The sequence below is a fragment of the Alosa pseudoharengus genome, unplaced genomic scaffold (genome assembly GCF_046254945.1).
Source record: "Alosa pseudoharengus isolate Yale_2024_CS ecotype anadromous, Long Island Sound unplaced genomic scaffold, YU_APseudo_1.1 YU_APseudo_1.1_scf_9, whole genome shotgun sequence".
In the NCBI taxonomy this organism is placed as follows: domain Eukaryota; kingdom Metazoa; phylum Chordata; class Actinopteri; order Clupeiformes; family Clupeidae; genus Alosa; species Alosa pseudoharengus.
The window spans coordinates 15070950-15096795 of NW_027468881.1; the positions used below are offsets into that span (position 1 = coordinate 15070950).

Sequence of the window (25846 nt, forward strand, 5' to 3'; positions counted from 1 at the left end):
ATACACTCACAGATAAGTCTAATATATAAATAAAGCACTGTGAATGTCAATGTGGTTCTGGTTACTCCACTTAATAGGAAACAAATCAAGATGCTTGGAAAGGATTCGATTTATGCCACATTTTAGGATCAACAGATCACAACATAAATACTATTTACATAAAATTAAGTGTTCACACTGTCCACATAAATTATATTTCAATTTGAACAAAATAAAGTTTTTAAGTACTGAAAGCTATGAAACCTTTTTTTTTTAAACCCAATGATGTAATGGAATTGAAAGGGGTGAAAAGAGGGATTTCAAATATTGTGTGAGTGTTGCAAAAATGTGATGCCTATCAAGGCCTTATTTTTCTTTCCCGCCAACATCCCCCCCACCCTCATTCCCCCCTCCATCACAGTATTCTTCTCGGTTACAACTGCAATTATTTCTCCCCAAACAAAACCAAATTAAATCCAAAAAGAGAATGATTAAAGTTTTACGGTATTTTGGCCCCCAATGAAGCATCTAACAGGAGACAGATGCTGGGCTGAATGTGGCTAATGCTATCCATCCGTCTCTGTGTTCCCTGTGTCTGACTGCGGGCTGCTCGTTGTCATCGCTGCTTACATTTGCAAGAGACCTCTTTCCACACAGAAACACAACAGTACTGCCAGTTGACACCAAGTTTAAACATAAAAATGGGTATAGCCTTTGAACCGTTCCACCAGGTCTATTAGTTTACCACATATTTAGTAATACAAGGTAACACACTGTTATATAAATTACCTTGTAAATACTATCTCATAATTGCATTTACAAGTTAACACCCTGTTTAAACAATTTTAGCTTATTTAGTGTAACCATGAATCGGCAGTTGTTGCATTATCAACAGCTAAATCATTTTTACGTGTACATGTACATGTTTACATCTCTTAAGTACAACATAAAAGGTGACACCACTGTCCATCTTCCTGTGTTACAGTTGTCATTCCAATTGTTAGACTTACCCAATAACATATCGGCCATGGCTGAGTAGGGTGAAGTGTGTCTGAATAGCTGACTTGTGTTAGCAAACTGCAGGCTCCACATGTGAAGCACAGTTTCAATTTCAGTTGGCGGCAATATGCCCCAGCAGCTGTTTCCCTGCAACACTTTCTTCAGTGATAAAAGCCGTAAACCACATAGAAAAATTTTAATCTAACACCTCCTCTACGCAAAAAAGCTTTATTACTTTGTCAGTTTGTGGCTAAAAGAAAGTGTATTTTTTCCTTTAAAGCCAAGAAAGAAGTGTAGCATCTCAATAAAAGTCAAATCAAGCAAAACTGATTCATTTTGGCTTTTGAAGGAAAACAATCTTTTCATTGTTTTCACTTCACATGTTGTCCTAGTCCTAAAGCTCAGAGGATCTCCCAGTGCACTTCACCTTTTAAATCTATGCCGATACCATGTTTTTCTCATTCTCACCTTCCACAATCTTAACGTTTAAAGCCCATTAACTGAAATCACGGCACTTTGAATTGCGGACCAAAGAAAAGAAGTTGGATGAGGACAAAAGCATGCAAGCCAGTGCGAGTTACAAAACAATGGCTCTGAGAGTCTTTTTGTGGGCTGCACGTTAATGCGGATTACTTTTATTGATGTCAGAACCTCTGCCTTTTCCCCTTGAAGATGGAACCTTTGAAAAAGCTCAGATTTAAAAGGGCCCATGGGGCCAAACCCAGTGGAATCTGAGAATGTATTTATGAAACAGATCTGCATGTAAAAAGACAGACGCCACTGATTATTGAAGCAGGTGATTGGCAAAAAAGGGGGGCCTAAGTCCTTATATGTCTCAGTGCAACATCTTCCCTGATTTGTTGCAGATCTCTTTGAGGTGACATAGTGAAATGATTGCTTGCCCACTGGGTCCAAACAAGTCTGAGTGGTGTCCAGGGAAGTTTTAGTGGTGTGATTAATTTCCTACCCACTTGAAAACATCTCTCTTATTTACACAGGGAGAGGTAAAGCAACCAAACTCTTGTCTTGCCTCCAAATCTCACACTCATATTTTTCTCCACGGAAACAAATGCTTGTGTCCCGGCACCCCTTTTGCGTTGTGTCAGAAATAGCAACCGTGGCCTGTGATCTGGCACCTGTGGGAGCGGCTCGGAGGAGATCTTCAGAGGCTCTGACTTCATCCCGCACCGGCCGAGCTCGAGTGAAAAGCTGTCCGTCTATTTGGCTGACACGCCAGGCACTGTTCACCAGTGCTGCCTGCCTTCTCTGTGACAGGGCAGGTTTGTTTTGGCCAGAGCTGTCATATCCATCACGTTTGCTAGTCTGACGAAAAGGGCTAAACAAGGGCCACAGTGCACAAAACTTTCTCAACTCTCTCTCACTGTCTTTGTCTCTTGTCTCTCTCTCTCTCTCTTTCTCTCAAAAAGTGATGCCTTGGCAAATGGGAGCCATGCCATGTAAGAAAGGGAGCAAAAGTTGGGGGAAGAAATGGGCGAGATGTGTGAGACATATGGGTGGTCTGCGCTCACCAGAGGCCAGATTTATGTTTAGACTGCCCTTCCAGGCCCGTAAGCCAGAGGAACGCTTTTGACAGTGCCACCCATACAAACAGATACAAATGGTTATTAGGTGATTTATTTGATAAACAAATTGATTTGCGCAAACGGGCAAGTTGACAGCTGTTAGGTGTTCAGTTTCCCTCTCTATCCCGAGATGGCTTTCTTCCATATGCCCCAAGGGCCCAGATTGATATGAGGGTTTGACTCCTGAGGTCTAAGAGACTGAACAAAACTTTCATTCACACAACAGGTCCAGTTTCATTTGATTTGCCCTATTTTCCTCAGAAACGGGTGTCGCGCAATGAATCATGATTGATTAATTAGTAAGGCATGTGCAAAATACACAGAGGTTTGTTAGCATTACTGTTGGTCTGCTATTATTGGGATATTATTTGAGAAGTTAGCCTTACATTTTTAAGAACTGAAAGAAATAAGAATTCAGAAGTGAGTAAGTGACTGAGAAAGCAAGGGAGTGACAGAGAGAGAGAGAGAGAGAGAGAGAGAGAGAGAGAGAGAGAGAAGTCCTGAAACTCCAGCTGTGGAAGAGCTTGAGTGTCAGTGAGCTCCTCAGGTCCCTGTAGGTTTCTTGTGCAGAAAGTTAGTGAGTGTTTCCAATCCCCCCAGCCTTCAAAAAACACAAACTTTCATGAATCTGCCAGAGAAGGACCTCTGCTAAAGCCATCACTGCTTTGGACTTCAAGTGAACCAAACTATGTCTTTGTCCCCCCCACCCCCCCACCTCCCTCCCCCCAGGCGTCTCTCCGGCAATCACCTGAGACACATCCCTGGACTGGTGTTCCAAGGCCTCTACAACCTCAAAGTTCTGTAAGTACCCTAGCTTGTGCGCTTTTGAAACATAAAAAAAACAGAATATTCATTTTGAGTACTTCCAGAAAATGTCATAATTTACATGCAGGCCCACGATCGCTTACTGTCTGCCAGAAGTTCATATGCCTCATTTAGAAAAAAAAATGTTTTGGTAACATTTTCTATTTGGTCTTTTGTGTCTAATGTTTTGTGGGTGTTTTTTTTTACCACAGCCAAAATGAAAACACATGAGCAGAAAGTAAAAAAAAAAATGTTAGTTTGTAATCATTTCATTTACATGCTAATGATATGCATGGGTCAGATGTATCAGTGACAGATGTCCTCTACACTCTTTTTATAGCAGCCTTTTCTCACAGAGTCTTACTTTCTTGGAGAGCATAAAGGAAGGCTGGTCCTCAGACCACATGAAAACGGCAACACACAAATACACTTCCAACATCAAAGCGCTAAAAAGAAGGGGGAGGGGATGATACGGAAGTAGATAAGGCCTTTATGTGTTTGTTTTAAGCCGACAAACGTGTTTTATTCGAGCGGCCCAGAGGAGCGGGACAGGAACAGTAGTGATGTGCTCCAATGAATGGGTCGGGCGATCAGGTTCTGCTTCCCGGGGCTGCATGGCGCTTGTCTCCTCGGTTCCTCCACTGCCTTGGAGGAGCGGACACCTGATCTGCTACTATCTTTTCTCCCTGCGCGGCTCGCCTCCAGGGAGAACTGGGGCGGGAGGAGTACGTTTCCCTGCCCGCTCATTCATCAGGGTCCCTGGGCCTGTCAGATCCATCACCAGGGGACTCGGCGCTTAAAGGACAGCGGGATCCCTTTACTGCCTCTCGCGCGGCGGATGTTCCCAGACGTGACCTTAACAAATATCTGCACAAAAACGGGGGTTGGAGTGGGGGTGGGAATGAGTGGGGGGTTCTCTGATTGACTTGGATAAAGTTGTTAAGTTTTTGGATTTCAAGGATCCAGTACCGGGAAGCAAATGTCACACATCAAACAACTCATATGCAAAAATTTCCCACTTTGCAATATGGAAATCACATTGGCATTTCTGTAATGGTCTTGTCAAAGTGTTAAGGTCTTTCAAAGGTTATTATGTGAGAGAATGTGAGTGTGTGTGTGTATGCACGCATGCAAAAATAATTATTTATCTTAGTCCTGACTGTTTGTAGAAAATGGCAGTAAACCTGAGGCTTATTATGTCATTACTGAAAATTGAATACCCAGATGGCTGGAGGTCAAGGCACACTGTTGGCTTGAAAATCACTCCCAGCTCAACCTTGGAGGAGTTAACAATACCAGCTCGTTTCCACGTCTATTTATTACGTTTGTTTGCCGTCAGAGGGATCTCAGCATCAGCTGACCTTGTTTGGGGTTGCTCAAGGTCCCATGGTGTTCTCACCGGATACCTCTTTGATATATGAATCAAGCAAAACAACCACCGTGTTATCCAACCAAGAATGTTTGAAGTCTGCGTAGAATAATAGTCATGTCCAGCTAAGCTATGCATTCTTTACCAAACAGAAATAGTAGAGCACATTTTCGCGAAAAAGAAAATCTTTGTGATTTTGTAATGACTCTTGAAGTACAAAAAACATATTTGAATGAAAAAATGAAAAACCCTCTCTGACATCATCTCAGTGTTAGCCATTTGAAGTCCAAGTGCACAATGGCTGTTGTGGCACCATGATTGCCTGATAAAGGCGTCCTGGCCACAAAGGCGTGCTTTATACTGCAAACACTGGCAACTTTATGCTGCACGCTCAAATGTCAGGGGTTTCAGTCGATTGGACATGATAAAGCTGTCTGCTGCGTAATTAAGCCCTATCGTCTCAGACGGCAAGGTCTCACGTTGGAATCATTTGCATTGTTCAAAGAGCCGGCACATTTATTGTTCACTGCTTCCTCTTCCCTTTTCATTCAGCAGGCCTGTGAGCATGACATCAGCAGCCCACCCAAGGAGTTTCTCTCTCTCTCTCTCTCTCTCTCTCTCTCTCTCTCTCTCTCTCTCTCTATCTATCTCTCTTTCTTTCTCCTATCCTCCCATCTCTCTCTTTCTAATTCTCTGCCTTCTTCCACCCCTCCCTCTCCTCTGGTTTCTCTCATTGAAAAGGAACACCACGCGGTGAATGAAATAATATCTTGCGACTGATTGATGTCAGGAAGTTTACAACGCTCTTGGCCTCCTGTGTAAATAATAACCCTGCACAGAGGAGTCAGACCAGCATGCAATGCGTGCCGCACATTCTGTGATAGCGCACTATTTCCTCACAAGAGAATGCTCAAATGATGCTTTGGTGATAGTCTCTCTGAGTCCTTGAATGAGGTGTGTTTGTGTGTGTGTGTGGGGGGGCGGGGGGGGGGGGGGGGTTGGGTTGGGGCTGACCAACTTATAAATAGAAGAACGTGCAGAGTTTCGTAAAGCTTGAGTCTTTCTCTTAGTCTCCTCAGGCCTGGTTTACCACACTGGTGTGTCTCCATCACATGATGAATGGCTGTCAGTACTGAGAGTATTTACTCTAGATCTTGAAAACACAGGAGACAAAAAATAAAGTCTAGAGCTCGAGTAATCAGAAAACTATTAAGGCTGCTACAAAATGCAAACATCAACAAAACCCAGACTCCTGAACAGAGTCAGCAATCTTCAGAAATACTCCACACCATTTAGTTCAAACCACACAGTAATATGGAACTATTTCATATTTCCTGTCTAGGATGTTGCAGAATAATCAGCTCGAGCGATTACCCAGTGAAGACCCATGGGACTTGCCCAACTTGCTGTCCTTGTGAGTATGAATCTCTTTCCAAAATATCATGAAACAAACCTTCTGGTGACATATACAGTTGAACGGTATTGCAAGTTACCAATCAGATACCCTAAAATGTTTTGCTGGTTCTTTTGCATTATGTTCCTTCACTGTGGCAGCACATGACAAACATGTAGTTCTGCAGGGGTGAGAATTATAGGCTAAACTTCTACAGGGGTCCAAATTAGGACAAAAATGACAGCAGAACAGTTTATTGTATTTGATGACATGATAGCCTTCCAAATGCAATATGTGAAAGACACAAAAAACATCTCTTGATCAGTGAAAGGTTTCGTGTGAAAGCTTTAAATAAGAATCAAGCTCCTACATGGCAATCCTACTCACACCAGACAACTGATGTGAAGCCAAGTTGTTTTGGGAGGTAATTGAGAAGGTGCTGAAAAATAAAGCTATCGACTCAATCTCTAAAATGTTCCTCCTTGATGCTTCCAGAAGCACAAAGTAAAACCAAGGACCCTCGTCAAGAGAGAGAGGAAGCTGTGAATCATATGGCGAAGGGGAAGCAAACAACTTGTTTAGCGGCAATCTATCAGATGCAATAATTTGCAGTTAGGATAGAGTTGCCTATTACTGTAACCCAGCCATGAGGTAACACTTGGCAAGTACATGTAATAGAACCAGTGCAGGAAAGCCGGGTTATTTATACGCCTATTAGGACCATTAAGGCCTTCATTAAACAGCTTCCACCAGGGAGGATCGAGTTCACAATTTATAGCACACAGGGTGATAGTAAAACAGGTGTTCCATGGCTGTACAAGTGTCAAGCAGAGAATTCGGTCAAGCTATTTTTTTTTGTAATAACTCGAGGAAACTCATGTTTTAACAGTACTACGTAGCAGATGTTAAAAGTTGTCGAAAAGGGGGGAAATAGCTCTAAAACTATTGCATAATTTGTCATGCTCCTTTCTCCGAAAATGTGGCAAAACAACACAGATGAATAATCACTAAAGTCTTCGTTTTTTTTCTGAAGCATGTACTAAAACCTTTCCATTGGCCTGAATAATTAGGTTTGGATCAGTCTCAGATAAGGCCCAGGAAAGTTAGGGAAAGGTAAGTACATTAGAGGAGCAAGTCTGTGGGTTGTTTTGATATCAAACTTTGCGAGTGTAAGACGTGTGCTTGGGGGTTGCTTGTGAGCCCCCATCTGGAACCCATGAGGCAACCACCAGACAATCCAGCACCCGAAAAAGAGCACAGAGATCTTCAATGAGCTGTGAAGGAACCCAATTTTCCATCAGTTACTCTTCCCTCTCCCTGCACTCCAGCCATTTCCCTCCTAATCGGAATCATGCCCCATCCTAACCAGTTCCCCATGAAAAGGTCAGAATCTAAATATTGTCCGGGGGTTCAGCTGGTCTATTCCATCTGTTCCAGGTCCATCTACCCTCAATTCCATCAAATTGCTTTGGCCTCCCCTGTACAATACCACCAAGGCTTTGCAGGCCCCTGTTTTCCAAATGAATAATTCCATGTAAATATCCATTCGGTCATTTCCTTTACCTTGCGAGGATGTTTTCATTAGAGTCATGGCGTACAAATTTAATTTCTTTGCCACCAACAGAGTTTTTCCGAATGGAAGACATGCCTGGTTCCACCAATGACTCCAGACGGTAACTTGTGGCCAGGGCCTCCCTGAAGCGCAGCTGAGAGTTGGCCGCGCGCCAAGCTCACGCTCACTTTCAAACCCACCCAACAAAAGAAGGGATGATTGAGCAAGGTGTTTAATACCCCCCCCCCCCGCCCTCCCCACAAAGCCCCCTCCCCCACCTCAAACACTCCATCTTAATATACACATTCACATGCGAGGGTTCACAGACACACACACACACACGCAAAGTAAAAGGCATTTGATAAGTTCAAAACGTGTAATTTTGGCTAATGATAAGACGGAGAGATCACTTAATTACTAGAGGGGGGCTTCGAAACTGGTGTTGCTTGGCGCCTGACAAAGAGAGGAGAGAGCCAGGCTTAGAAGGGGAGCAAGGAAGGGTGCCGATCTCATCTAGCCCTCCTCAAAGAGCAGCATACAGACCCCATTCCTTGCAGCCACAGATTCCCATCTTCTGAAAACGCAAAGAAAAGAAGGCATCACTTAGTACAACTGCCCTGAAACCACATCCGAGGCAAACTGAGATGTTTTCAACAGTGGTGATAAATCCCTCCGTCTCCTGGAATGATCTTACTTTTCCTTGTTTCTCATTATTGGAGGGACAGGGGGCAACGTATCGTTCAGACTTTGATGTAACTGACAAAAACGATTCCTCAAGGCAATACAAATATTTTTCATTGAACAGCATTTTTAATGGTCCTCTTGCCTAAATCCTTATCTTGTCCAAACACTTTTTGAACCGTCTGCACGTCCTTCCGTAGTGAATGAAATGCCCCAGATCAAGTGCAAAGAATTACTCAAGTCACAATGTGACACTTTAATTTTAGCTCCGAACTTAACCCCAAGCCCTGGAGTGACGGGGAGGGTAACAGAGGCCAGGGTGAAACCAATGAGTGTGAGGGGCTCCGGTGGGAAAAGAATGCAGAGGAAGTGATCACACCGGCCCCACATGCCCAAGCGCTGTCATACATCACCGATGGGAGGAAGGCCTGCAGAGCCTCCAGGCGCATGCCCCGATTTGGAAAGGGGGGTACATCCATTACATCAAAGAGGCCACTTGTTGACACGGGGGGGGGGGGGGGGATGGGTTGGGTGGCAGGGGAGGGATGGGGGGGCTTCACATTTATCTTGGTTGTGGAGACATCAAGGTCTCCACAACCAAAAAGGAGAGGAGGAGGTTCTCCTCGATCCCCCTGATATGCCGACGAATTCCATTTGCCTGCCCCTTCAATTATTTCCAGAAGTCATTGATTGCCTCTCTGCCTTTCACAGCTTTCAACTGTTCTTCCTTTTTTCCCCTCCTTTTTGCAATCGCATGCGTGTTTTCAGCTTTTACTTTGGCTCACCATCTTTCACTGAAAACTTTCCATTGGATGTGACTCATCAGTTGCACTGCAGTTCTCACACCACACAGCCATTGTAAGTAAAGGGAAATCCTTCAAATTAGAAATTGGCGGTGAGGCATTTTACAGATTTGCTGACACAAAATGACAGAGTGAGGAGGATTGATCTGAATTATGCCTTCATGTGGTTTGGGTCAATGACCAATCTTCATAGTGGCGACTGTACACATCTGAACTGATTAAACCTCCTCAAAAACCATCCAGGGAGATTCACCTGCAATTAATGTGTCTCCCCCTCACTTATTTTTTCTTGCCCAGCCAGGATTTTACTGGCAGATCAGGTTAAGGAAGCAGGAACTATGCTCTCTCGGCCTGAGAGCTTTGCAATCAGGGTTTTTCTGAAGCTCATGGCAGAGAAAGGGTGCCAGTGAGCATGTCAGTGCTAGTACAGTTAAATATAGCTTCATCAAGCGCAGGTATAAATCATCCTTAATGGCACTCAAGAAGCCTCGGGACCTGTGATTTACACAGAGGGGCAAGACAAAAGAGTGGAAGGAAAACAGCGTGATGGTGCTCTGGCGTAAGTATTGCAGTGGGGTCTCGAAGCCAAGATGTAAAATTACCAGACAACAGGCTGTAGAGAGGACCAGGCTCCCTCTCTTTGTTCTCTTTTAATTTAACTTTATAAGGAATTCCTTGTTTTCGCCCTGGGAAGTAGAGGAGTGACTGTGTGGCGGAGAAGGAGAAAAGAGGCTTTCCCCCACAGAACTAGTCACAAAGGCATCAGTGGGTCTAGAGCCAGCCCTTTTGCCCCCTAATTTGACAGCTTTGGGGGCCATTTGGAAGCAAACAGTCACTTCAGGGAAGAGTTTGATGGTGGCCAAATATCTCCAGTGGAAAAAAAAAAAACCCATAACATCTCACCATTTAAATGAAAAAAACCTTCTTTCATCATTGATACCCACTGTTGACGATAGACTCTCATCTATGTCAAAGCAAACGTGGGTGGAATACTACCAAGAACTTTTCAAAAGATCACAATCACATCTTTGAATGTCTAGTGACATCAAATGCTCCCTTGCCCCATAAAGCATTTGAATGTGTCTGTTAACCCGCCGTCTTAAATCAATCCTGTCCTGTCCACCCAGGCGTCTGGATGCCAACCTGATAATGGAGGTCCCCCCACAGACCTTCTCTGGCCTTCGCTCCCTTCGGCATCTCTGGCTGGATGACAACGCACTGACAGAGATCCCAGCGGGAGCCCTCAATAACCTGGCCTCCCTACAGGCCATGACCCTGGCCCTCAATCGCATCAGCCACATCCCCGACAACGCCTTTCGCAACCTCTCCAACCTGGTCGTGCTGTAAGTAAGGAGGCAGGCATGCAATGTGTATGTGCATAGATTTTGTTCATGCATGCAAGTTGTATACATAAATCCAGAATTATAAAGAGTTATGTAGAATTTTTGTGTATTCTACACAGAAAACACTAAGATGATTAACAGTATGAGCAATAGTGACAAAACAAAATTGGGTTCATTTTTTGACACATCTATTGCACCGTACTTATGTCTGAATGGGGGATGCAGTGGGGCATGTAACACCAGTATATATACAGTCATTGTGTAACAAGGAAAACTTGTCAAAAGAGGCTTGAAATTTAATCTGACATATGAAGACATTTAGAGTGGTGGTTTAATGGAAGTCTTTTAATCCTTGTTGCTGTTCATTATCACACGATAGCTATGCTCTGGTCTATTGTTTATAATGGGGATTTTGTATAAGAAAGAAGCAGTATTATACTATGCAAAGCATAACATTGGGGCTATGATTGAGGTCATGCTAGTATCCAGCAAAATCATACTGTTTGTTTTTCAAACGATCGTTTTAATGTGTACTCTGATTATAATTACCACTTTGATTTCCAGGCATCTTCATAACAACATGATCAAAACCTTGGGACAGAATTGCTTCGAGGGACTATATAGCTTAGAGACTCTGTAAGTATCTACTGATGATGTCAATCGTAAAATACAGGGTTTCCAATTCTGTAAAAACGTCTATGATGGTTCTTGGGAACTCCTTAAGTAGTTTGTTATGTGAGAGCTTTGACGGATACTTCCTAACAATACACTGTTGAAATCACTCAAGCCTTAAAGAGGAAAACCTTCATTTCACAACTTTAAACTGACTGACCTCTTGGGTTTTCTATAAAATGCATCAACATAATTACTTGAAGAAATGTAAGCCCATTTATGTATTACAAAACGGATACAATAAGGTTCAAGAACACAGAGGGAAAAATGGCTTTGATGGAGTCAATTGCTAATAATCAAAATAATAGTCTTAATATTGTGCTGTTATTATTCTGTCAATCTAATAATCAGCAGATTGGAAGGTAGCTTTGAGGGTTTACACACGTTTTTAATGTTGAATCTTTCAGTGTGTGTATACACAAATAAACCATTGGACATGGTTGACCAATTACAGTGTATTTTGTTTACTGAAAATATTCCTTTGATGAAGGGGAAGATTTTAATAAAGTTTACTTAAAAGTAACTGTGCAATTCTGCTAAATTACATACTGCAGTATGACAGGTTCATTATCATTTTTCATCTAAACTGCACATGGCTTATGAAGTTTTTTTTAAAAAAGAAAAAAAAGAAAAGAGTGATGCAAACCAAATAACTTGGATCTGTCAGCACTGGGAAATTAAAAAAATCTCAAAAACATCAAAAACATTCATTTGAATATCGGGAAAACATTTGTGAGCACATGAGTACACATGTACCCGGAGCAAAAGGGCAACTTGAGTGAGGAGCCGCCACAAAGTGGTCTCTTGTTGATTCAACTATGCTGAAGCATTCCGGAACTCTCCTGGCAACATCTGAGGCATGTGAGGAACATGGAATGTTTGATGGCAGCTGTATGGTGGCACACAGTCATAGAATGTGTGCCAATTGGCCAGCGAACACTTGTCTCACATCCCAGCTCCAAGGGGTTTGACATATTGTAGTGCAAAAGATATCAGTGTACTAATATGTACAACGTTGATTATCAGTTTAATGCAAGTAGCTCTAAAGTATGAGGACCAAATGCCATGAAATGTTAAAGGACTTGCTGAGTGATTTTTTTTTTAAGAAAAATAAATGTAATTGCACACTCTTTACTTGGCGTGAAACTTATATTCTTGAAAGTCAGGAATATAGTTTTGTTAAGAACTAAGAAACTGAGACAAACATAAATACATTGCCTCAGACTCTCTCTCTCTCTCTCACACACACACACGTTTTATGTGGTTGGGATAATAAAGCCAATTTGCACTGCATTTGCTGGTGTTATGTATTGAAAAGTATGGGAACCCTCTACTTTAAAGGATTTAGCATATGCTGGAGTCATGGTGGTCTCCAGGATACTGAGTGTTTGACACCTGCTTTTTTAATGGCCCGCTGAAGTGTTAAGAATGACGTTTTATTCTTTATATGAAGTATTTAAGATCTGAAAGTAACATACAAGTATACACCCAACTTACCCATGCACACACACTCACGGAAAATGAGTACTTGAGGGAAAGACAGGGACAGAGAGAGAGAGAGAGAGAGAGAGAGAGAGAGAGAGAGAGAGAGAGAGAGAGAGAGAGACCACAAAGAAACACATGCTACATGCAATGGAAAATAAATTAAACATGAGTATATTTCAGGTATGTGTTCCTTTTAGGTAAGAAATATGCATTAGTGGGAAGTAAATCATGTATTTAAAAAAGAATCTCTAGACTGAGAGTGTTTACAACTGTGACTAGGAGGTCTGCACAACACGAATGTGAGGGCAGGTCACATATCAGATCAGTTTTTTTTTTTACTGCCGTCATAGCGTAGGCAGAATGTCCCGCTAATCCTCGCGAAGGAAATCACTTACGTGTAACCTGAGCTGGAGGCCGAGCCAATGCCATCTGCTCAGGCAGGATCAGTGGCCGCGGCCTGGCTCGCCCCGGGTATGTGAGCCGCGTGTGTGTGTGTGTGTGTGTGTGTGTGTGTGTGTGTGTGTGTGTGTGTCTGTGTGTGTGTGTGTGTGTTTGTGCGTGTGTGTGTGTGTGTGTGTGTGTGTGTGTGTGTGTGTGTGTGTGTGTGTCTGTGTGTGTGTGTGTGTGTTTGTGTGTGTGTGTGTGTGTGTGTGTGTGTGTGTGTATGTGTGTCTGTATGTGTGTGTGTGTGTGTGTGTGTGTAAGTGGCCAGGCCCTGTGGGCAAAAAGAAGTCAGGCCCCTGAAAGTGTTGTTGTTGGGCATAGCACTCATTGGAACAGCAAAGGCAGCACACCCTCTGATTCAATCTGTGCACTTGGCCCAGGAAATTAAAAGCATTATTCAAGCTTATTTAGGATTTATATATTTTTTCAAAGCCTCAACTGATTGATGTTTGAAAGTGCTAAAGATTAAACCCTCACATTGCAGCCTGTGCTTGCTGGTAACACTCATTTCTTCCCCCACCCACTTTACTGGTCAAGTTATAGTTTGTTGTGTTTTGCGTTGTCACACTAAAACATTTATTCGTGGAACGAGTTACATGTTGCATGTCTCTTTTTTTAACATGTTTCTAATAAAATAACCAGTGAAATATTTGGTCTGACGTACCACCAGTTAGTCTTACACATCTAAGTCAGACCGTGGGGACGTAACTTAGGTAATGGGGGCTTGCAGGGTACAGTGCTCTTTTGGGGGAAGTGACGGCACTTCACAGCTGCTGGATCATATGTGCAAAAGGGGGAAGCAGAGGGATCCTGGCTTTTGCTAAAGGGTGTATTTCTCTATCATAGGCCTGAGTGTTTTACCCACTCTGGCCAGCGGCCAAGCCAGGTCCTTTCTCATTCGCAAGCTCACTTCAAAAGAGGTGGCCTCCAGCCAGAAGGCTTTTTTTTCTTGCTCCCTCCCTTATTTCTTTCTTTCTATCTTTCTCTTTCTCTCTCTCTCTCTTGCTCTCTCCCTTCTCCCCTGAAAGGAAAAATATATAAACATTTAGACTGTTTTGAAAGCTTACTCTTAACACTGTGGGATAAGACTCATAATTACATGGATAATGAGGTATATTCAGCCCTCTGTTTTCTTAGTCCGCGGGACGGGACGCGGTGACGACAGGGGCTGGGCCATGGACAAGGACGCTGGAGCCAAAAACCAGACGATTTACTTCCTTTTATTTACCATCATCCCATTCTCCCTTTCAAGCACTGTTCATTTACTGGGCAAATGAGAAATGGGAAGAAAAAAAACAAATGAGAGAAAGAAAAAAATCTACAGCTCTTGTTCAATTATAGGATTTTCCCCCCAATAATTGCTCCTTGAAACCTGGAGTGGAAAGCAAGATGAAAAGAAACATTAGACATCCAAGAAAAGCAGTGAAGTCTCTCTGGAGAGAAGGGCAGACTTTGATAAACGTATTGTTCAAGCACCTGCGTATAAAGCCGATTGTCCATGGCAACCACTCTTGTTTGTGCTCGGCGTCAAGCCTTTTACGTGAGCTTCCCAGCGTGCTAATGAAATACATACACGTCGTAACTTTAATGCGTGGGAGGGGGGCAGAGGGGTTGAGGTAGGGGATGGGGGTCATGTAATGTTCAGTTACCTTGCCACAGCTGTAGCAGTCCCAGAGAGCATTCTATATGTAAACCAGAGCCACTTGTGAACGTCTTGCCTCGGTTTTGATAACCACCGTTTCTGACAGCGCTAGTCTCCGCGGATGTCGTAGATGCAGCACAGACATATTTTGAAAGATAGAGGAGATTGTCATCTCCATTAGAGACGTAATGTAGAAACCATTTTCTCTGATATGTTGTTTCTGGAGTGTTGTTTATTGTTCTCGCAGGGTTCATGGTTCCTGAATTTTGTAAAATTTATGAGTATGTTTTTCCCCCTTCTTTTTTTTATCTCAAAGAGAGCTGAACTACAATGAGCTGCAAGAATTCCCTGTGGCTATCCGGACCCTGGCGAAGCTTCAGGAACTGTGAGTATTCCCCAGAACATCACCCCCACTCCCCTCCCCACCCATGTCACCTAACTCAGCCATCGGGCCAGGGTCTGCTAGAGCCTCTTCATGTCCACCGCCTGGTATGGCTGCAATGTTCCCGTTTTCCCTGCTAATCCCGTTTACTGCGTACAGCGTGGCCCACTGATGCTATCGGCCTCGACCCCAGCAGATGCTCTTAAATGAAGATTGGAGTCTTTCCGGCTCATGTGTCCCAAAGTGTTTTCCAGCTGTGTTTGTGTAGCGCAACAGGTGCTTCTGCAAGGCATCCGGGCACTACCCATTAGATGCTATATATGCTGTATTATTTTTTATTTTACTTTACAAAACCATTAGACCATATTTAGAGGGATCCAGATGTAGATGGAGGCTTATGTCTTTACAGCTGTAGTATAAAGTCTGTCTTTACTGAGGATAAATACTGAGTGCATGCAAGATATAATGACTATTACCCTCACAAACATTGAGGCAATAATGAAATATGAATTGTATTATGATCTTTTAAACGTCTGTGAAGTTTTTTTTATCCAATGAAGAAACAAATGTCCATTTCTCACAGACACTGTAGGATTACAGTAAGACTCATGATGTGTTGCAATACATGACAACTTCTGAACAGCTGAACATTTTGCTTGTTACAGGGGATTCCACAACAACAATATTAAGGCCATCCCAGAGGGGGCTTTTGTGGGAAACCCACTGCTCCAAACCATGTGAGTTTCTCTCCTTTTATATGGGAGTCCCTACCAACACGTCCAAGGGCCTGTCCTAAAATCCTGCTGAACTGTGTGGAATTCCTTTATACTTAGGCCAAATGTGTCCGTTGGGATGACATTCACATGTTTCAATATTCAGTAATATAACTCTGCAGAATATATTGCAGAGAAATTCAAGAACAAAGAAGTGAGAGAAGTGAATTTTGTTGTAATTGTTCATATATCATGTTCTAACCATATTCCCGGACAGCTTGAACTTTTTGGTCTCTCTCTCACTCTCTCATTCACTCTTTATTTTCCTCAGAAATTTCTATGAGAACCCAATCCAGTTTGTGGGCAGGTCTGCTTTCCAGTTCTTACCCAAGCTGCATACTCTGTGAGTTCTCTGTGTCAAATGTAATTTGTGCATTGATGAATGTGTGAAATGTTTTAGTAAGACTATATTTACCCTGTTAAGACAAACGCTCAAGCATGTATTTGCTGAGATACAGGCATAGATTTTCCTAAAAGTATAATTTGCCATCAGAGGTTGAAATTACCTCGGGTGAGACTAGCAATTCATTCGAATGATTGATTGCAGTTCCGGATGTCACTTATGGTGTCACGTTAAATCCCTAAAATATCAGTTGTTTTGTTTTTTCATGTCATAATTTCCATGTGTAATGTTCATCCATCTTCAGAACTCTGACAATCTGAAGAGTGAGCAAATTATGCAACATTGCATATCATTGCAGAAGTACACATAGCATGCAACAGGTCTATCCTGTAATCAGTATCTTTGTTCCAGCCTATGAATTTTATTAATGGCTATGATGGAACATGAATCATGTTCAGCTACAGACTGATTCCTCCACCAGCGCTCTCTCCATAGAAGCCAAGCGTGTGTGTTTTAGACAAGCTCTGTTATCACAGCTCATTGCAATGAAGTGCCGGAGCTCAAATGTTTGGTCTACCTCAGATTACAGAGCTCCGAGCACTGCAGCAACTGCCTTCCCCAATCAAACAGGCCTGCTCTCGCTCTGTCTCTCCGTCTCCCCGTTGCTGCCCTCGCCTCTCTCTCTCTCTCTCTCTCTGTCTATCTCTCTCTCTCTCGCTCTCTCTCCCTCCCTCTCTCTCTCTCTCTCGTGCACGCGTGCTCGCTCCCTCTGAGGCTGCTGCAGCTGCTTGCTAGCTTTCCTGTCTGTACTGGCGTAATGAACCAAACTAATGAGTCCTAACCACACTCCACAGCTCCCTAAATGGAGCCACGGAAATTCAAGAATTCCCAGACCTGAAAGGAACAACAAGTCTGGAAATACTGTGAGTAATATTGTGTTTTCCCTTTTATTTCTCATTTTCCCTCCACATACTGTAACTTGCAAAATTACATATGCAGGGAGACTTTAGAATATTGAGGAGTCTGGTAGTTATCACTTTTGTTTAGTGGTCATTATGAACAGGCTCTATGCTATTTAGAGAATTTTGGCTAAATTTGTTTTTCTCTGATTAAATAACTAATTGGCATGTCACGGACTAAAATAGAGCCATTGACAACGTGCCAGGCATTCAAACAGCCAAGTCGACCAATGGCAGCGTTTCAGCATCCATGTAGTAATTGTTTACTAAATAGAGTTGTGCTTGCTTGCGTTGATTTGCACAATAGCCCTGGAGTTTCACCAACTCTCTCTCCCCATCCTCTCTTTTCTGCTCCCCCAGTGCCCTCACCAGGGCTGGTCTCACTACCCTACCACAGAGCCTCTGCCAGCAACTGCCCAACTTGAGATCACTGTGAGTATTCAGTCTGCATAGCAAACCAATAAACATGGAAATTGACTGTAAACATTGTTAGAGTGACTTACTGTAATCCTCCATTGTTCCATGACCATGGAGCAAAAATATTATTTGAACCTAGGACATAGAAGTTTAGTTTTTACACAGTATTCCAATGTTTCACTGAGATCACCATGTTTAGATACGGCATTTGGTTAACATAAGGTCTGCAGCGTCAGCACTGACTTCACCAAGTGCTGGTTCTCTGGCCACTGGCTTTCTGCCCTTCGACAAATGTTTTTACTCAACATTTAAATGATGATGTTGTTTTCCTGCTTTCACTCATCTTGTGATGCTCAAGAATGTCCAAGGCTTGTGGGTACACCGCTGATCAAGTCTTTGGTCAGGTTTTCATAATTCACCAAAACTGCACTCAGACAAAGCTTTCAATAGCCTGACACAGACCACACTCTGGTATTAAACTTCAATCACTCGCCTCGACTCACAAGGGAGATCTCTGCAACATGCAACTGTTTAAGATAAAGTTCATGTGACTGCTGATATCCATATGGTCCTGTTGAGCATACCACCAAGTTTTTTTGTGTGTGTGTGTGTATGTGCAATGTTTCAACACCTGACTTTTTTAGGGTACGCTAAATCCAGCTTATTTTAATTAACTCCATTGAATAAGATGATGCAACCAAGCCCCCCCCCCCCCCCCACACACACACACACACACACACATACACACAATCACACACACACACAAACACACACTACCCTGACTATCGTCATGACAATTGGAATGGATGTACATATAAAGGGAGATGCAGCTACATCAAGCTAAAGTCTTGGCAGTGGTCTAATTGTTGAGCTATGCTTATTACACAAAAATGTCAACAGCAGATGAGAGATGATAAGAGAAACCCAGAGCTAAATGAATCATCATGCTTACATCACTGTCCACAGCCACACAGCAAAAAACCCCACTGCTGTGTAAGTTAAAAGAAGTTCCTCATTTGTTTTGCAGTGAACTGTCCCACAATCAGATTGAAAAGCTCCCAAGCTTTTGTCACTGCAAGTCGCTCCAGGAAATGTGAGTTTGTGAACAACTTCTGTTCTCTATCTCCGCTTGAACTGTACCCCTATTCATCACACAGTGTTGCAAAGCCACCACTGAGCTCATTGTCAGGGATTATTGCTATGAAACCTCAATACCCAGAAAAAGTTGACATCATCTATCTGTGCTCCTTGTGTAACAAATGTGATACTGTGCTCTAATCAGTTGTAGTTGTATTTTTTTTTCTCTCTCTCTCACTGCACTGGTGTCATTTCCTTGCTGAGTAAACCCACATATGCAGTAGAATGGGTGTTGTTTGCCGTGCCTGTCGGTGGCAGTGGCGGTATAGCTGAGGTAACGTTTTTGTTTTGACTCTCCGCAGAGCCCTACAGCACAATCTGATCCGGCAGATCGAGGCGAACACATTCCAGCAGCTGTCCTCCCTGCGCTCACTGTACGTGCACACCGCTCCATCTCGCTTTTCTCTAACACACACATGCACATACACGCACATACACACACACACACGCACATGCACACACACACACACACGCACGCACACACACACACACACACAGGCACAAACACAAACACACACGCGCGCTCGCGCACACACACACACATGCACACATGTGCACAAACACACACACACACACATGTGCATGCACGCGCGCGCGCGCGCGCGCACACACACACACACACACACACACACACACACACACACACACACACACACACACACACACACACACACACACACACACACACACACACACACACACACACACACACACACACACACACATACACACACAAAACACACTTACACTTTTATACTCTATTCACTCACAAACATACAAACTGTCCTAAGCTACTCAGAAATACTCACTTACTTCACCATTGGCTATTCATGCTATTTGAGTGTCCTGGCCAAGTCCAAGTGCACTTATAATGTGCAGGCAGTGTGAATACATTTCTTGTGAAATTAAGCTGTCTTTCAGTGTGTGACACATTCACTTGAACAAGTAACAGAAGCGCCCGTATTGCCAGAGACCTACACATTGCTGGAGTCATTCATATTGCTTAACACTCCCACCCTGTGGCCTAAGTGAAAACCATGACAAGACAGATGCATATTTGTCTCTCACTCTCTGATAACCTTTTGCCTGAGCTTACAGTTGTGTAACCTCTGTGTTCCATGTGTCCACCATCCTCTACAGGGACCTCAGTTGGAACAAGATTGAGACGATTCACCCAGAAGCGTTCTTATCCCTGCACTCTCTGCTCAAACTGTGAGTGCCAGTCTTACTGTGGTTGCCAGCCTGACGTCTTGCCTTAACAAAAAAAAAAAAGGAATGGCACTTTCCAGTGAACAAGGGGATAGCTGCCAGGTTGCTGAAGTTTTAATTAAAGCCTGGATTGCCAAGTGTTTTTCTTAAGTACATTCAGATTCCTTGATCCATACTTTAGTATTTATGTCATCGACTGCATGTTTTTCTTGGCAAGGCTCTAAGAAGTTGTGGTTGTAATAATAAAAAATCCTTTTGCTGGTGCAGACTTATGTCGTCAGTCACAACAGATTAAAAGTGCTGTATGACAAGAATGCAATTATGTAGTCTTGAACAAAGCATACAAAGTGACTTCTACAGTAACACCTGCTATAAACCTGTAAATGCAAAGAGCGTAAATCTACACTTAATGCTTGTCTGTGATGATAGAGTCTAACTTCGGGCCCTCTCTTTGTTCCCAGTGATCTTACAGAAAATCAGTTAAGCATGCTGCCCATGGAGGGACTGTCCAGTCTCACACACCTAAAGCTGAAAGGAAATATGGCCCTGTCCAGTTCTTTCAGGCAGGAGGATTTCCCCAAGATAAGGTACAAGAGCTATTTCATCATGACTTGGGTAAAAACAATATTGTTACTGTAGGTGCTTTCACTTTTAGCTAAGTAAAGAAGTGTTGATATGAAAATAAATCAGTGAATGATTTATCAAGGTCGTAGGTATTTGTCAGTGTTCTCAGTAGTTTTGGGAACACATAAATCAGTGGCGACAGCATAATCTGCAAAACCCTTACTGACATACAGTATAACCTAATTGGCCTATAATAAAGAGACACCTTTATAGTTTTGGACAGCAATAAAAATTTTTAAAAAAAAACACCACAGGATCCTTCCTCTATGACACTTACTAAACACCTGAACTCTGTCATCCCCAGCCCCCGTACCTCAGTCACTATAGCATGCACCTTTACATACCCAGTGCAGTATGTCTGTTTACAGTCTATTTACCTTGACTTCACTCTCCCTGGAGGCAGAAAGCTATCCTTCCCAAACATCTGTGGCTCTTCTATTGCTGTGCTTGCTTTACTGTCATTCACATTATGGCTAGGGGGCAGTAGAAGCAGTCCACTGATGAACTGTCTCTAGATTCCATGATCTGCAGTTGAGATGTTAGGGATGTGACAAGGAGCTAAGGGTGTTTTCCAAAACTCACAGATGAGACACTAATGTACACAAGACAGAAATGAGTAATATTCCAAATGGTGTACTCACCTCAAATCTTCATGGTGAATTGTTTTCAAAGACATAACACCACAGTGCTCTACAGTTTTTTTTACTACCCCAAATTATATTTGGGAAACATTAAGACCTTAATTCCAAACTATGACTTGAATGCAGGGTTCCCAGGGTGCCCCATAAATCCTATAATAACTAGTACGTAGGCTACATTACCTGTTACAAATGATCAACACATGTTAAATGTTACCTCGACAGGGTGATTGAAATGCCCTTTGCCTACCAGTGCTGTGTGTATGGTGCCTGCAACAGTCACAAATCCATCAACCAATGGGATGCAGAGCAGATCAGTGAAGACGATGACCTGCATAAGAGGACCATAGCTTTATTTCCTAACAACTGTAAGTACGGTATATCGCTTCCATACAATAACAATGACTAAATAATAAACCTTCTACTAGGGCCTATAATGTAGCGTGTCCTGGTACTATACACTAAGGTTTTGCTGGTATAAATGTCTGGAAACTCAAATAAGAAGCCTGCCAGATTGCTGGTCGAACAATCAGTGCCCTGTGAGGTGTAGTTTAGGAGATGACAGAAAAGGAAGCTCTTTAGTTTCGAAGCAGGCTAAAGCAATCTGGCTACTGGCACACGGTGTAGCAGGGGCGCAACAAGTACATCCATTCCATTATTATGATTGTATGAAAGACAGAGAGTGACATCAGCGCACTGTGAGTTGTGCGCTGTGTTGTTTATTTTTATTCTGGGTTTGGTCCTTTGATTTGTTTCTGCTCACAATGGTGCTGCCAGTTAAGATCTCACAAGTTGAGCTCTGCTAAGACAGCTACAAGCTAATCCAGTTGTCTTCCATGTAATTTGGGTCAGCGCTCATCAGAAATGCCCCTTGCCCAATTGAAATTCAACAGCATGTCTCCTGGCCACAGTGGATGAAGCGAAGATTTGTGGGATTGCAGCACCAGGCAAGACATGGTGTCCATTTCAGTAAACAACATAGTTTCACAACAATTTGTGGAGCCTGAAAAACATTCAGTCAATACCTATTGCACGATCTTCTGAGAAATTCCTTTTCTCAGAGCAAAGCTAGGTCACAAACAATCTACCTGGTGGAGAGAAACAATGCTGCCTTTTATAGCACTCTGTGCACTGTAATGAACTTAAACAGTCTGTTGGCTATTTCTGGCTCTTCATATCTATATTTAATTAGGAAAGAGCAAACATGTTAGTGCAAATCTGAAACCACATGCACTTGACGTTTCTTTTTTCCGCCATACATACATTCCTTCATATGAAATCCAATTGACGTGCACACATGAAAGCAGTCTGTAATTACTTTTTGAAAGGGTCTATTTGAAACAAGATTGAATGAGTAAGATTGTCTAGAGGCACACATGAATGTTATCTTAAGATAACAAAAATGAAGTATGAACAAACAATGTTAATAGGTATAAATTGGCCCCCAAGTATGTAAAATATTTTCCTTGTATTGTTCCACCTTCAATTACGTGCAAGATTTACTATGCAAGGGGCAAATGATTAAACTTCAAAAATGATGCAATTGTCATTTTCTGACGTGGAATCACACATATTTACTCTACAACTTTATATTTTATCAAGCAGCCATTGTTGCATATTAGTGTAGAAAAACAAAGCTGCCATTTTACATGTTCTATTCTTTTATCTTGCAGATGACCCCGACATGGAAGAATTCCAATTAGAAATTGAAGAATCCAAACTACAAACCAGCATCCAGTGCACACCACTCCCAGGTATACTTGATCTTTTTCTTTCCCTGCCAGTAGGTTTGATTTATTGTCAGTATGTGTTGAAACAGATGCAAATTGTAATTGTGAGTTTAATTAAGCCTTTTCTTTGCTCCTCTGCCAGGTCCCTTTAAGCCCTGCGACTACATGTTTGATAGCTGGGGTGTGCGGCTGGGAATGTGGGCTATCACTCTTATCTCGCTGGTGGGCAACGGTCTGTTGATCATCAGCGTCTTCGGCTCACCCACCTACCTGTCCCCGGTCAAGTTTGTCATTGGCGCTATCGGCGGCGCCAACCTCCTGACCGGTCTGTGCGCGGGCACGCTGGCCATGGTGGACGTGCTGACGTTCGGCGAGTTTGCGCGCCACGGCGCCCGCTGGGAGTCAGGGACGGCGTGCCAGACGACGGGCTTCGTCTCCATCTTCGCCTCGGAGGCTTCCATCCTCTTCCTGACGCTGGCGGCTGTGCAGTGCAGTGTGTCGGTGTCGTGCGTGCGCGCCTACGGCAAGTCGCCGTCCTTCAGCAGCGTGCGGGCAGCCGCCGCCGCCTGCGTCCTGCTCTCCATCGCCGTGGCGGCGCTGCCGCTCGGCAAGGTGGGCGAGTACGGCACGTCGCCCCTCTGCCTGCCCTCCCCCTTGCCCGAGGGCCGGCCATCCACGCTGGGCTTCATGGTAGCGCTCATCATGATGAACTCCCTCTGCTTCCTGGTCATCACCGGCACCTACATCAAGCTATACTGGGACCTAATGAAGGGCGAGTTCGACAGCATTTGGGACTGCGCCATGATCAAGCACGTGGCCTGGCTCATCTTCACCAACTGCCTGCTCTACTGCCCCGTGGCCTTCCTCACCTTCTCCTCCTTGCTGGGCCTCTTCCCAGTGGCCGAGGAGGTCATCAAGTCCGTCCTGCTGGTGGTGCTGCCGCTGCCAGCGTGCCTCAACCCGCTGCTCTACCTCCTCTTCAACCCGCACTTCCGCGAGGACGCCCGCCTCTTCTGGAGCCGCGCCAAGCTGGCCCCTGAGGAGACGCTAGATTCCTTTGTGTCCATGGAGACCGAGAAGAGCTCCTACGACTCCACGCAGGCCCTGGTGTCGTTTGCCGAAGTGGATACCCTATTCGACTCCTCCGCCTTGCCCAAGCTGGAGGTTGAGGACCGTTACCCCTGGTCACCCTCTGTGCCTCTCATCCCCTGCCAACAGAAGATGCTGACCATTGGCAGAGAGCTTATGGCCGGGTCTATGACAGGAATTTGCCTTAACGAGGAGGAGTGTTTGAGAGGCAATGGGCTGGACAGCATCAATGGCAGCTCCTTCCCCACTGGAGTATGTCACTCATCTCCCAACGCATCTCATTTGTAAATCAATTATGTGGCCATTTGAGACTTCTAAGGACCATTTCAGAAAGAGAAGGGAGAGGGGGAAGGGGGAAAAAAAGAGTACAAAAGTGGAATTTTCTCCTTGGACACTGCCGTGAATCTATCCTTACATTTTGAAACATTATGTTGACTGTCTTTGATGAATGAACTAATTAATTTTGGGGGTTGTGGTTTGTGGTTTCCCAGGGAAACATCAACCATTATGCTATTGTGCCATCACAGGAAAGCAGATTAATTTATATATTCAGGAAGCTGTCTCTCATGTGTCTTGTTACTTAATTTTTCAACATGGCAAAAGGAGGTAACAAAGGGTTTTAGTACCATAAACAAAACACATCAAAGAAGCGCAGAGAAAACAACAGAATGAGCTGTTGATGCAGACATGAGATTTAACAATGTGAAAAAGCTAAAATCTCCCATTATGTTTCCATCACACCTCTTGGTCTGACATAGTGAGCTACATTTTAATTATAGTGTCAGTATAGTTTAGAATAGATTCCCAGTCCAGCTGTCCTTTATGTGCAGATCTCAAACATTACCGATTCTCCACCCCAGATGATTATAGAGCCCTTGATTACCTCAAGAGCTCAGACATGCAGTGCTTTGCTTTCCCATGAACATGAATCATTTCCACTCAATGTGCTAATGGCTTTGGTATAATAAAATATATTTTTCTAGTGTGGTGACTGCAGTACAAAGGGAACTTTACCATTGGAATTTTTCAGAAGCCCTGTTTTTTCATGTTTCCCAAATGCTTTTTGAACTTTTCCATGCCTTGCATGGAACCAAATATACCTTGTATACAGTTATATTTTCGTTTCCACCAAACAAATCAAAATAATTAACATAACATGACAGATTATAAGTCTCTCAAAATGTAATGACAGACTGAAAATGTAAGTAAAGGGACAAACTGCAATGTATGGACTCACTATGTATTTCACTGATGACGGATTAAGAAAAATATACATTTGAAGTCTGGTTTAAAAGGGAATTTACTGCATTTGTCACAAATGAATATCTATGATACTGCAGACCCCTACCAGATCACATTCATGGCATTGCAGCAACTCTTAAATGTTTTGATTTTGTATAGCACATACATTTTGACACATTCAGTAGAAACAGAATGTATTTCCATTTTTTCAATTTAGACTGACAAAGAAAAGCATTTTACTGCCATCTAGATCCGCAGTCAAGTTTGGATGGCCATTATTGTCTGTGTATAGTAGGCTAGCTGTTGTATGTACAGTGTAACTACCTCTGACCTAGCATGCTATTATTTCATTGTACCCCAAGTGTGTTGATCGTCTCTTTTTACACAAAGTATGTTAAATTTATATATAATTTTATATTAAAGTAAATACCATAGTTTTTAAAACACATACTATTTTGGATGTACATATTTTCATATTTCTGTACACGTACAACAACAAAAATATGATTTAATAAAATTATTACTTTCATATATTTAAGTCCCAATTGCTGGTG

The 25846-nt window shown here is 43.1% G+C and overlaps 1 protein-coding gene across 1 annotated transcript in view; it reads left to right on the forward strand.

The window, feature by feature from the left end:
• The window catches only part of lgr6 (leucine-rich repeat containing G protein-coupled receptor 6), a 63325-nt gene extending 37559 nt beyond the window's left edge, over positions 1 to 25766 (forward strand). Inside the window, exons 3-18 of the mRNA XM_076276642.1 lie at positions 3291 to 3362; positions 6077 to 6148; positions 10291 to 10506; positions 11071 to 11142; positions 15066 to 15134; positions 15797 to 15868; positions 16176 to 16247; positions 17102 to 17170; positions 17567 to 17638; positions 18651 to 18716; positions 19063 to 19134; positions 19901 to 19972; positions 20431 to 20556; positions 21457 to 21599; positions 22905 to 22985; positions 23104 to 25766. Of these exons, the coding sequence (XP_076132757.1) occupies positions 3291 to 3362; positions 6077 to 6148; positions 10291 to 10506; positions 11071 to 11142; positions 15066 to 15134; positions 15797 to 15868; positions 16176 to 16247; positions 17102 to 17170; positions 17567 to 17638; positions 18651 to 18716; positions 19063 to 19134; positions 19901 to 19972; positions 20431 to 20556; positions 21457 to 21599; positions 22905 to 22985; positions 23104 to 24338 (2581 nt within the window). The 3' untranslated portion in view covers positions 24339 to 25766. The remainder of the gene's footprint in view (positions 1 to 3290; positions 3363 to 6076; positions 6149 to 10290; positions 10507 to 11070; positions 11143 to 15065; positions 15135 to 15796; positions 15869 to 16175; positions 16248 to 17101; positions 17171 to 17566; positions 17639 to 18650; positions 18717 to 19062; positions 19135 to 19900; positions 19973 to 20430; positions 20557 to 21456; positions 21600 to 22904; positions 22986 to 23103) is intronic.
• The last annotated feature ends 80 nt before the right edge of the window (positions 25767 to 25846 follow it).